The sequence below is a fragment of the Nuphar pumila genome, chromosome 1 (genome assembly GCF_984573655.1).
Source record: "Nuphar pumila chromosome 1, dmNupPumi1.hap1.1, whole genome shotgun sequence".
Lineage (NCBI taxonomy): Eukaryota > Viridiplantae > Streptophyta > Magnoliopsida > Nymphaeales > Nymphaeaceae > Nuphar > Nuphar pumila.
The window spans coordinates 37,594,968-37,608,589 of NC_143249.1; the positions used below are offsets into that span (position 1 = coordinate 37,594,968).

Here is a 13,622-nt window from a genome sequence, read left to right on the forward strand (position 1 = left end):
TATGTTTAGTTGCTTTTAGGTAGTATTCTAATTTAATTCACTTTTTAAGTCTCATGTGAAAACCACATGAAATGCAACCAAGCGTACCCCAAGAATTACGATGTCAGAATCTCTATAACAAATATCGTGAGATTTATAAAGTTCTCGCTATAATATCGCAAGAAATTGCCTGAAAGTTTAAAATGGCAATTTCTCATGAGATTTTCAAACCATGACAAATATCGTGATATTTACGGTTTTAGCAGATATTTATCACGAGATTTTTATTTTTAAATGTGTTTTATTTATATTTTTTTATAAAAATTGTTTTTATATATTTTTTATTTTATTTTTTATTGTTGAGATTTTGCCAAAAAAAATGTTAGATTTATGAAAATTTTCAAAATCTTCAGTTTTTGACTCCCTAGATTTTGCATTTTGCCGTTTTTAACTTTTGTCACTATGGTCAGAAGGATACTCGAATTGCCCTAAAAGAGTTTGGCATAGTGGCTGCCAGGCAAGGCTGGTGGTCTAGGTTCAAATCCCATAGGCGTAACCTCTTGCACAAGCCAAAGCTTGGCAAGTCCCTTTGGAGTAAGCCGACATTAGGTCCCTGATCCTTGCACAAGCCGAAGCGTGGCAAGTCCTTGGGGGCAAAGGTATAAGCCCACAGTAGGTGCTGATCCTGGGGTGGTTTCTCCGTGTAAATAAAATAAAAAAAGATACTCGAATTTACGATCGTGTCGTGTTCATTTCTATATTACAGAATGTTCAACAAACAACAACGTGTCTTGTGTCCATTTAGCCGTGCCTATGTGATACATTTGTACACCGACACTCGTTTAAAAATCGTCATCAAAGGGAGAGATTTCGAGCTTGTTCGCGCACTCTCATGGCGATCCTTTCTCACTCTGCGCCATCATCTCTCTCTCCGACCCATCATCACCATCACCATCACCATCGTCGTCTTCTTCTTATCAGAACGACGTTCCCAATCCTCAATTGCCATCGCCATTACAACTCACACATCGTCGCAAAAGCCCTAAATTCAACAAAAACCCCCAATTCACTCCGCTCCAATGCCAGAAACCCTCCTCCCCCAAGCAAACCCCCCAAAATCAACGCTCTAAACGCCATCAAGCCGTTCCTCCTCTCGGAGTGGGCGCCCGTCCTCAAGGGATGGGCGTGCAGCCTCGTCTCCGTCTTCTGTCTCTCCACACTCGTCCCTCTCTCGGGGGAGCTGACGAGCTTGTTGCCCGGAAGGGGAATCGCCGGATTGGCGCGCGAGGGGTCGGTCGTCGGCATGCTTCTTCTCGTTCGGCTGGTGGCTCAGTACCTGCAGCAGGCGTTCCTCTGGGAGGCCGCGTTGAACGTGACCTATAAGATTAGGGTTTACGGCTTTCGGAGGGTCTTGCAGAGGGATATGGAGTTCTTCGAGGGGAGCGGCGGGATTCCGTCCGGCGATGTTGCTTATAGGATTGCTGCTGAGGCTGCTGATGTTGGGAATACTATTTATGTTCTCTTACAGGTAAGAAATTTCCTCCTTTTGGCTTCCATCCACTCCAAAACCAACACACCCAAACCCCTATTTTTGTATTTTTTGAATTAATGGTAGTGTATTTTTGTGAAAATATTGAGATTATAAATTTTTCGTGTTTATTACGACCGAGAATATAGCCTGTTGATTCACGTTATCTGTGTAAGGGATTAGGATTCAAATTGAAAATGCGTGTTTCATAATGAGAAATTTCTTGTAAGCTTTTGCTTCTTAAGTAACTTGTACCACTCTGGAGATCTATAGTTTCCAGATGCCTTTTTTACAATTTTGTTACATTTTCTAGTTGTGGTTTTTTGCATTTGAAAATTCAGAATTGTACAAACTTTAGCATAAAATTAAATTGCATGATTGTTGGGTGTAAATGTGGTGAAAGGGTTGTTTCTTTTTTTCCTTTTCCTGTTATAAGTTTTGAATATTTAGGTGGATGACAGTGGTTAAATTACATTCTCTCATAGTTGGGTATGGGAGTTTTGTAGTCACGCTGCAAAAGCACATTGTAGATCTCATGTTCAAGCTCAGTGTTATCATGCTTAAACTTGTTATTGTGTGCATAGAAATTCTCTATGTAAACATGACAAACATTGTTACGTTTTCATGAACAATTTACAAAGGCTATTCTTTAGAAACAAATAACATTTGAACACCTAAAGTGCTGCATCTTTAAGAACATTACATAGATAACCATATTACTGTAAGAACATAATAAAATTCTTAACAACTTCTATTAGTCTCCAAGAATGATATTCAAAATCTAAACCACTGCATTTAGTAATAATATTCACTTGGTTGACTTTGGATCTTTAGAAAATTCAAGGCTTCCATTTAACCTTCCTGCAGTCATCTTTTTCAGATCTTCGCCATCCAAGTAGCTAAGAAACGTGATAGAGAATTAGATTTTGAACACATTAATAATGAAACATATTAGTCAAAGAAGATAATACTGATGCTGTTAGAAGCTATGTCACATGGGTGCGGGTGCGGGGATTCGGCACTTCCAAAAAACCCGGGTGCGGGGGTGCGGCAGGGGCAAAAATGTAATATATATATATATATATCATGTATAGTGTATATGTATGAATGTATGGTAGCTGTTAAGGTCAATGACATTTATGCATGTTAGCACATTCACCACAATTTTATGCCCCTAACAAATTTAAAAATTGATATGATGATTAGGTGTATTAATTGTCACAATTATGGACATTTTAGTAATTTTTATTAGGAAAACATATTAATAATTGTGCATTTTGAATGCACAGCTGATAAGTGTGTAACTTATTTTTACACAAAATTGCAAAAATAGCTACTGGTGTCCATTAATGCATGGAACCGCCAAGTCATTTTTAAACTTCAAGGGTGTATTTTATGGTCATGTGTTAACACCTATGTCACATGGGTGCGGGTGCGGGGATTCGGCACTTCCAAAAAACCCGGGTGCGGGGGTGCGGCAGGGGCAAAAATGTATATATATATATATATATATATATATATATATATATATATATATATATATATATATATATATATATATATATATATATATATAGGGGGGGGGTCCGGGGGTTCCCCCGACGCGGGTTTTTTCAAATTTCATTTTATATATAGCTGCACGATAGCGCACCCATCTCGTCAGGAGAACAATGAATACTAATAACCAGCAAGGATACCACCGTCATTATCATTTATTATGGAGAGAGAAAATCCTTTACGAAAAAGAAGGATCAGCAAGGCTACCACCATCATTATCATTTATTATGGAGAGAAAATCCTTTACGAAAAAGAAGGATCAGCAAGGCTACCACCATCATTATCATTTATTATGGAGAGAGAAAATCCTTTACGAAAAAGAAGGATCAGGATTGAAAAGGCAGGAGCAACAACAACTGTAAAAAAAAATCCAAAAAAAATGGACCTAAATGATCCTGGGTGCGGTCAACGCACCCAGGATCGGGTTGACCGCACCCGGTGCCGCACCCGCGTTGAGTCGCGCCGACGCGGGTGCGGCACCCTGCTAGCCGAATCCCTGTGCCATAGGTTAACACCTGCAGTTGGCTATGGAAATCAACACACTTATTAACTTCCTAGACTGATCCCTCTTCATGAGAAGCCTTTTGTTTTATGTTTGCAGAGGCATTGATTTTTTTTAGATGTATATCTGAATGTGTGCCCAACTTGCTTTTTACCATTTTTTTATCTTATATGGTTGTCCCCAAAAATGAAAGTGATGAGTTGTAGAGCCTGATTCATTGTTTTTGCCCTTGCAGGAAGGGGGTTCCGGGGGCTCCCCCCGGCGCGGGTCCATTTCATAGGGCAATTTTTTTTTTAAAAAAAATAAATAAAAAAATGGACAAAAATGACCCTGGGTGCGGTCAACGCACCCAGGGACGGGTTGACTGCACCCGCACCCGCACCCGCGTCGAGTCGCGTTGACGCGGGTGCGGCACCCTGCTAGCCGAATCCCTGTGACATAGGTTAGAAGCTACTTTTACGTCCTTTGCGCTCCATATTTTGATCCATTGATGTGGGGGAGTGCTGGAGCTGTTCTACCCTTGTTCTTGTGACCATCATGTAGTTTCTACGGATCATCTTAGGCTTCATTTGATAATTTTGACCATGTCCACTAAGTAAGAAGGTGATTGTTGCAGCTTTCTGTAGTTCCTTAATGTCCAGCACTATAGATTTGACCTTTTTAATTTTGTTCTTAGTTGTTATTGTGAAAATCCTGTCGGTGTAGGAAATTGCAAGTACTCCACTTCCTGGACCTTCCCCACCGAGTTTAATTCCATTTGTTCAGGCAACTGTCATTCTTGCTAGATGATGTCTATTCATCTCATATGCATCTTAAAGGGATCAAACTGTGAGCTTCAGTAGCTTGATTCATGTGGGGCTATCAGCGCCCTAACCTCCCTCTCTAATAGTTTTGGTATCCATAGATGTCCAGAACTACCTCAAGAAGGAATAGGAAGAGAAAAAACATGAAAGGGTTGCTGCTGAAAACGATTCCCAATAGGGAGATCGGCTGGGGCTATTCTATATATTAAAACATAACGCACAACCTAAGTCGCACAGACTCGGCTAAAAGGTCGACGCACTTGCGTCGACACGCTCCGACATTGGTGCGGACACAAATGCGGCTTCGGACACAGGGTGGACACAGTCAACTAAGTGTCAGACTCGGTCAACGCACCGGGGCCGAGTCCGTCCACATTTTGGACTCGGTCAACTTTGACCGAGTCTATTTTTGTCCATTTATTAAAATTAATTTGGACTCGGGTAAGTTTGTGCTTCAATAGAGTTACTTATTTTATTTTTGCTTTAAAATTTACAATCTTGTTATATATATATATATATATATATATATATATATATATATATATATATATATATATATATATATATATATATATATATATAGCCGTGTCCAAAATTTTTGAAATTGCTCCGCACCCATACCTGTACCCGCACCCATGTGACATAGCATACAACCTTACTTTACATAACTGCCCTTACCATATACAATAAAAAAACTGAAAACAAAAGGGCAATAAAGGAAACAATATAAAATAAGAAAAAAAACAATGTAATGTCAGATCCTCTACATATTAGATCTAGATCCAATACCCACACCCAATTGACGTTATCTCTTAATAGCCTCCCTCAAGTTGTACTTGGCAAGGTTGTATGTATCGTATCATTACCTGTATCATTGGGCCCAAAGTAACAACGTATCGTATCGTAAATGTATCGTAAGTTTTTAATATTTTTTTTTAAAATCCAAAAAAACAAGAAAAGCCAGAAAAAATTACACAAAAAATCTAAAAAAATCATGACACGACACATGACATAATGATGAATTGCACAAAACACAACCCTAAAATCACATTTATGTCTCTATGAGCTACATAAGACCTATGTCACATGGGTGTGGGTGCGGGGGTGCGGCACTTTAAAAAAACTTGGGTGCGGGGGTGCGACAAAAATATAAAAAATTATATATATATATATATATATATATATATATAATTTTGGCTGCAAAATCATTTGAGAAATGTGCAAATGGGAAACCGAGTTTGGATCTGGTTATGAGTTGGTATGTTCTAGCTGTAATGCAATCCATTGCAGTTTGGGACAATATGTTAAGGCCAATGTTGTGAAAAGCGTTGAGGCGTAGCGAGGCGCTCCACCAAAATCTGAGGCGAGGCGTAAGCCTCGAGGCGCAAAGCGTAAGCCTCAAAAAAAAATATTTTTTTAACTTTAAAAAATTATAAAATATATCTAAAATTATAAATAAATAAGAAATGCTTTATTGATGAAGCAACAACCAACTAGAAATAAAAAATATCAAATAAATACGGAAAAAATTATGAAATTAACATGTAAAAGTAACATTAATGCAACAACTTGATCTATGCAAGTATCTAAGAAATAAAATATGAGCATTCATTCAATAAAAAATTAACATTAACAACAAAATGCATATTAAAAAATGTAAGTATCTCTCCATATGAGCATTCATCAAATGAAAATAGTTCATCGCTCGATATTCAATGCTATATGCTCCATTGGATTACTGATAGATAAGTAGCCTACATCCAGAAATGCTGTCTAAGAACATTCCTCTTTTAACAGTATGCATAGTATGAGTAATACAGAGAAAATAATAGCTCACATTGCCCAATTATATTTGCCAAATTAGATTTTACCAAGATCATGCAACTGCAAACCATAAGAACAACACTTTCTAGAGTTTTAATAATAAACGTGGTGAACATAGTAATTGTGAATTTAGTTTTGCAATGTAAAACACTTTTAAACTTGAGAAAGTTGTCACAAGGCTGACTTATGGTTAGCTTTCACATACCACCATGATGGTACCCCATGTGGTAAGCGGGATAAGTGATAAGCTGAAGCCCCAAGTTCGAATCCCGCTGCCACATGGGGCTTAAGAGAGATCTGGTAGGAATCGTTGTAACCCCAGCTAGACTATAAAAAAAATGGCTAGCTTTCACAAGATTGAGCTTTTTCGAATGTGATGACCCATCTAACCCGTGATCAATGTCAATTGCCCCGACTCAGTTACAAGGCTCAAAAAAACATTCTACAACCTTTCTAAAATATTTTCAAGGCTGTGACAAGGGGTTGTGCTTCCAGCAACAAATCCCAAATATCAGGTTACAAAAGGACTAGTCCTATTTCCCCAACGGCTAAAAAACTACCAGTCCAGAAAAGAAACCCCGTGCCTGCAGAACAACCAGTCCTGAAAAGAAACAACTGTTGCTAGGCAAACTGAACCGACTGAAACGGCAAAGCACGGTTGTGATTCCAAGTCCAATCCTTAAACAGCTGCAAAGCCCCGTTGTGATTACGTTTGAGAAAAAATGAAATCTCTAGTTTAGTATAGGCGGGAGCCCAAATTTTTTTTGCCCTGTAAAATGGCAAAACATTTTTTACGCTTTAGAAAGATGACAAAACTCGATTTTTTGGAGTTACGTAAAGAGAGCAAACTTTTATTTGTGCAAAGGAGAGGAACCCATGAAAACATATTGAAGTGCTCTACCAAGTTTGAGCTAAAGATCCATATGCAAATGCGCTCAAAGATCCATATGAATCCTAAAAAATGACCACAATTTAAATGAGAAGGCCAGGACTGCATATGGTAAAAATAGGAAAAACATACCATCGTTTGTGAAAAGCATATCGGAAGCCATATCGAAAGAAGGGGTATTTTAGACTGTATCATAATACATGAGATTGAAAGGTAACAGTCAGAAACAACTTTAATCCTTGATACCTGCCGTATAGAGAGATTGAAGAGAGGGAGGCAGATACGAAGGAAAAAGAATGAAGGGGGTCGGGGTTACCTGGGGTCTGGCAAGGGCTGCTGGTGTCGCGGCTGCTTCCGGCGAGGAGGAGGCCGAGAAGGGAGAGACGAAAGAGAAGGACTGTGAGAGACTGTGAGAGAGGAGAGAGAGAGGGGTTGCGAGAGATGAGAGAGAGGGAGAGACGAGAGAGAAAGAGGGGCTGCAGAGAAAAATTAGGGCCCCCGACCCTCATTAAGGTCGGGGGTAACATTTTACTTTTGGTCAAATGAGGGCTTTGACCCTCATTTGACCAACAATATGAGGCGTGCGCGCCTCGCCTCACCACGAGGCGGACGCCTCAAGGCGTATGAGGCGTACGCCTCGATACTTTTACGCTCCATGCCTGCGCCTCAAGGCACAAAGGCCCTCGCCTTGAGGCGAGGCACACTTTTTGCACCTTGAGGTGCGTTTTTAATAACACTGGTTAAGGCTATCCCTATTCTTGAGCATTCAATCGAGATCCCAGTCCTGGAAGAAGGCCAAGATCATGCCCTTGCTGTTTTTTCTGGGTATATGCAATTGGGGGGCACGCTCGCAATGCTAGGTCAACTTGAACAGTCCATTGAGTGCTGCACTATGGGTTTTGAGATTCAGGAATGTGTTCTGGGAGGAACCGGTCCAAGAGTTGCAAAAACTTGCAGGTACTTGGCTGAAGCCCATATGCAGACTTTGCAATTTGATGAAGCCACAAAACTTTGCCAGCAAGCTCTTGACACCCATAAAGAACGTGGAGTGTCTGCTTCTCTTGAAGAAGCTGCCGACAAGAGGCTCATGGGTCTTATCTGCGATGCAAGGGGAGATTATGAAACAACTCTTGAGCATCTGGTCTTGGCCAGCATGGCCATGGTATCTAATGGCCAGGAAAATGAGGTGGCCTCTGTAAATTGCAGCATTGGGGGCATCTATTTATCACTATCTCGGTATGATAAGGCAGTTTTTGTATATCAAAAAGCCATTATTGTTTTCAAATCCACAAAAGGTGAGAACCATCCAGCAGCTGCTTCAGTGTTTGTCCGTCTTGCTAATTTGTATAATAGGACGGGAAGACTCAGAGAATCAAAATCATATTGCGAGAATGCTCTTCGCATCTATAACAAGCCTATTCCGGGAAGCCCAATGGAAGAAATTGCTAGTGGATTCACGAAGGTGTCGGCTGCCACTCAGGCCGGCTGCGAGAGACATAGAGATTGTGAGTGAGAGAAGAGATAGAGATGGAGCGAGATAGAGCGAGAGATAGAGACAAAGACAGAAGGAGAAGATAGATGGAGAGATAGAGAGAGCGAGTGAGAGTAAGTGAGAGATAGAGAGAGCGAGAGAAGAGAGAGCGATAGTGAGAGAGACAGAGAGATTGAGAGTGAGAGACAGAGAGAAGAGAGACAGTACTTGAGGAGGAGAGGTCCGACGGAGAGATCGTCGGCGGCGTCGGGGTCCGATGGAGAGGTCGGGAGGAGAGGAAGGGAGGATTAGGGCAAAAAAAAATTGCTCTAATCCTCCTCTACGTATTTTTTTTAAGGTCCAAAAATTAGACAGAAATGACCCTGGGTGCATTGACCGTACCCAAGGCCGGGTTGACCGCACCAGGTGCCGAACCCGCATGCGCACCCACATCACGTTGCGTCAACGCGGGTGCGACACCTGGTTGGCCAGACCCTTGTGACTTAGCATAAGACATCATCAAACATCAACTAATATAGAATCATAGATAATATTGCATGTATATCTCACAAGAACAATGCCATAAGACTCATACTTTCATATTATGGAAACCAAAACAAAAGAACCAAGTTTATGAAATACGATTAAAAAAAAGGTATGTATCATACCGCATCATACAATACAGTATGATATAGCGGTGTAACGTACGATACACCCGATACCATTGGATACACACCAGTATTGAGATACAGGTGCATATCATATCATTTTTCCCAAAGTAATGATACGTATCGTACGATACAATACTTACAACCCTACTACATGGTAATCACCATGGACAACTTGGACTTAAATACCAAAATCTTTGCTTTGTCAAGCCCTTTGTAAAAAGATTTTCTATTTGGTTTTCCGAACCAATGAATCTTGCTTTAAGTTTCCCGTCTTTAATTTTACTTCTGATGAAGTGCTGATTGATCTCTATACGCTTGGTCTTTTCCTGATGCACAGAGTTCAATGAAATCTTGATGGTACTATGATTGTCACAAAATAAAATTGATCTAGGAACTGTCTTATCCAATTCATGTAACAAATTTCTTATCCACATCAACTCTGAAGCAATCATTCACATGGCCAGATATCCAGTTTCAATGCTTAATCGAGCTATGACCCTTTGTTTTCGGCTTGACCATGAAACTAGATTGCCTCCAACAAATATACAGTAACCTGAAATTGACTTTCTTTCATCTGGATCGCCTACCCAATCAACATCCGAATAAGCCGTAACTACGAATAGATCTTCCTTGTGATTTCTTTTCTTACAAAACAACCTATCACCCAGGGTACCCTTTAAATACCTCAAAATCCACTTCGCTGCTTTCATAGGGGTAGTTCTTGACTGGTGCATAAATTGAGACACTTGGTTTACTGTATGCACGACATCTGGTCTTGTGAAGGTAAGATATTGCAACATTCTCACCATACTCCTATACTCAATTGGATCACTATACAATTCTTCATCATTACACTCAATTGCTGATGTATTGGAACAAGAGTTACTAAAGGCTTGCAAACACACATACCTGTTTTTACGCAAGAGATACATAGTTTACTTATACTGAGTATGACCAACCTATATTTCTTTTTATCAACTTCAACTTTCAAGAATTATTTCAACTGATCCTTCATCTTAAAACGTCTCTTCAACACCTTTATTTTCTGAATATGTTTATTTGAGTTTCCTATAACAATGATGGAATGCACGTATATAAGCAAAACAATCACGTATCCTTTACCTTTGTGGATAAACGATAAATGATCAAGAGAAGATATCTATAAGGCATGTTTCTGTATTTCTAGGGAGAAACTCTCGAACCACGAACAATAAACCTACTTTAACCCATATATTGCCCTCTTAAGTTTACACACATATTTAGTTGGATCATTTTTACTGTATCCCTGTGGTTGCCCCATGTAAACTTCTTATTTCAAGTCTTCGCGTGAGAATGTATTCTTGACATCAAGTTTGTTGAGGATCCAACCATGATCCATTGCTAGAGATAAAATAATTCATTGTTCCCATTTTAACCACAGGGCTTAAAGTCTCCTCGTAATCTATACCATACTCTTGAGTAAATCCTTTTGCAACTAGACAAGCCTTATACCTTTCAATGGTACCATCCGGTTTATAGTTAATCTTATAAACCATTTTGATTCAGTCACATTCTTATCTGGAGGCCTTTTAACCACTTTCTCTGTTTGGCATTCATGCAATGCTCTCATTTCCTTATTCATGGCTTCAATCCATTTCTTATTCCTAGTAACTTGAAAATAAGAAATTGGTTCTTCTTGCTTTTCTATTTGCACGATGAAAATTTGATGGTCTGTGCTGAAATTTTTATCTCACCCATCTTTCCATAAGGTTTTTAACCCTGTTTGACCTTCTGAATTTTGGCTGTCACGATTTCATCACATTGGCTGATTGTATTTTCATGATTGCTCACATTTTGCGATTGTTGTCCCACGTCAATATTGGCTGTCTCTTTGCCTCTTCGAGTGTAGACATGTCATTCTTTATATCTCCCATTCATTGCTGCATTTACTTTAACGGTAATAGAATCTACCCTTTGTTGTCCAAGATTTTTTGAAGCTCTTTCTTGTGATGAGGAAACATCAATAGGTGCTGAAAACAACTCCTCACTTAACCATGACTAATAGTATTCCACAATGCTCCCTTTTTCGTTTTGAACCTGTTCTGCTGTAAGATCATACTCAAAAGAACTCATCAAATACTATATTTCTGAAAATTCGAAAACATTTATTTTTAACATCATAATACCTGAAACCTTTATAATTGTCAGCATAATCAACAAATTTACAAACATGAACTCTAGGTTCAAATTTATTCCCCAAAGACTTATCTATGTGAACATAGCAAATGCATTCGTAAGCCTGTAAGGAATCATAGTTAGGGTGCTTTCCATACAAAACATAATAGGGAGACACTTGTAATTTAAAATCTTCATGGGTAACATATTTATAATGTGAACAGCCAAGTGAAATGCCTCTGTCCAAAGATATAAAAGAGTTCTACTAATATGTAACATTGCTCGGACACTTTCAACAATATGGCGGTGCTTCCTCTCAGCAAACCATTTTATTGAGAAGTGTAAAAGCAAGATACTCTTCTGTTAATTCTATTATTTTCAAGATAAGTAATGAATTCCTTTGAAGAGTACTCGCTTCTACCATCACACTGAAAATTCAGAATCGACATGAAAAAATTGATTTTTGAATAACATGTAGAACCTTGTGAATATATTAAAAACTTTATGCTTATGCTTAATGAAATATATCTTCGTATAATGAGAGAAGTTATCAATGAAAGAAACATAGTGGTGACTACCGGAACAAGAAGCATTAGGTGCTGAACCCCATATGTTCGAATGCACAATTTCAAAAGGTTTAAAAACTCTTTAATTCAAAGAATTAAATGAAAGTACATGACTCTTTCAAACTCGACAACTTGGAAATATAACATTTGCAAACTCACAAGACTAAGGAATGAGTTTACTAGAAACCTGTAATAATCGGATAAAAAAAAAGGGTTAAGCTTGGATTCGGGTCGGATCCGGACCCGACCCAGACCCAACTGAGGCACCGCCTCTGTTCTCCTTTTGAAAGACGAGGCCGAAGGAGGGGAGGTTCTCGAAACCCCCTTCCACTCCGACTCTCTCGTCTCTTCCGACTCCCATCTCTCTCTGCATTGCCGAGCACCGCCATCGATCGCCGACAACCACCTTCAGTCCGGTGGCCTCAGCCGACAACCTCGTTCCCTGGCAGCCACTGGCGACCATCGACGGCTGCCATCGGCGACAGCCTCGTCGGCTCTCCCCCTCGGTCACCCTCTCGCTCTCCGCTCGTCCTCCGCAGCGGTCGACGACCACAGTCACAGACGACCGAAGCCGCCGACCACCACCTCCTTCCCTCTCTCTGCTGCGAAGGCGCTGACGACCCACCGCCACCGCCTTCCGCTCCGGCGACCCCAGGTACGCTTCCACCTCCCCTCTTTTCTCTTCCTTCCGCCTCCTCTTCCACTTCTTCTTCTCGGTGAGGGGTCGACCGACAGGGGGGCAAAGCCCTCTGCCGATGAGAGCCCCCTGCCGTCGCCTCTCATCGGTAGGGGGTTACCCCCTGCCTTTCTCAAGATCGGCCGACAGGGGGGGGGGGCTGAGCCCCCTGTCGTCGGCAGGGGGACTCCCCCCAGCCTCTCTCTCTTTGGGTCGACTGATAGGGGGCAGAGCCCCCTGTCGTCGCCATTCGTCAGCAGGGGGCTCCGCCCCCTGTCACTTACTGTTTCGGCAAGGGGCTCCGCCCCCTGTCACTTGCTGTGTCCACAGGGGGCTCTGCTCCCCCTGTCCCTCTTGTTTTGCCGGCAAGGAGCTGAGCTCCCTGTGTCGGCCCACCTTTTCGGAAGGGGCTTCCGCCTTCTGCCTTTTGTGGATTTCTCGGCAGGGGCAGAGCCCCTGCCTCTTCGTTGTTCTTCCGGCAGGGGAGGGGTCGAGCCCCTCCTCCCTGCGTCTCATGTCGGCAGGGGAGGGTCGAGCCCTCCATGCACCATCATCTTCTCCTCTTAGTCTCCAGGAAAGGGGTTGTGCCCCTTTCCCTTTGCTCGCTGATATCTGGGAAGGGGCGTAACCCCTTCCCTTTGTTTTCCCATTCAACAGGGAAGGGGCCCGACCCCCTCCCTATTCTCTCTCTTCTCGTTTCACAGGGAGGGCCGCGACCTCCCTCCCTGCTCTCTCCTGCTGGCCGATCGGAGGGCACCAGCCTTTCGGCACCCTTTGCTCGGTGAGGTCAGGGAAGGGGCGCAACCCCCCTTCCCTTCTATTTTTCTTCTTTTGACCCGCCGACAGGGGCTATGCCCCTGTTGACACCTTCTTTTCCAGCGGGCTGGGAGAGGCGACGCCCCTCTGCCGCCACCTTCCTTTCTGGTTGGAAGGTAGGGGTGATGCCTTTGCCGCCCCTGCCTTCGTTTGTTGTTCCGACAGGGGGCTCAGCTACGCTCCGCC

The 13,622-nt window shown here is 41.7% G+C and overlaps 1 protein-coding gene and 1 pseudogene across 1 annotated transcript in view; both read left to right on the forward strand.

Moving 5' to 3' along the window:
• The first annotated feature begins 457 nt into the window (after positions 1 to 457).
• Positions 458 to 13,622, forward strand: part of ABCB29 (ABC2 homolog 12) — a 56,362-nt gene continuing 43,197 nt past the window's right edge. The window contains exon 1 of the mRNA XM_089997117.1: positions 458 to 1,507. Within this exon, the coding sequence (XP_089853243.1) occupies positions 872 to 1,507 (636 nt within the window). The 5' untranslated portion in view covers positions 458 to 871. The remainder of the gene's footprint in view (positions 1,508 to 13,622) is intronic.
• On the forward strand, positions 7,379 to 8,595 carry LOC149848720 (protein KINESIN LIGHT CHAIN-RELATED 1 pseudogene; annotated as a pseudogene).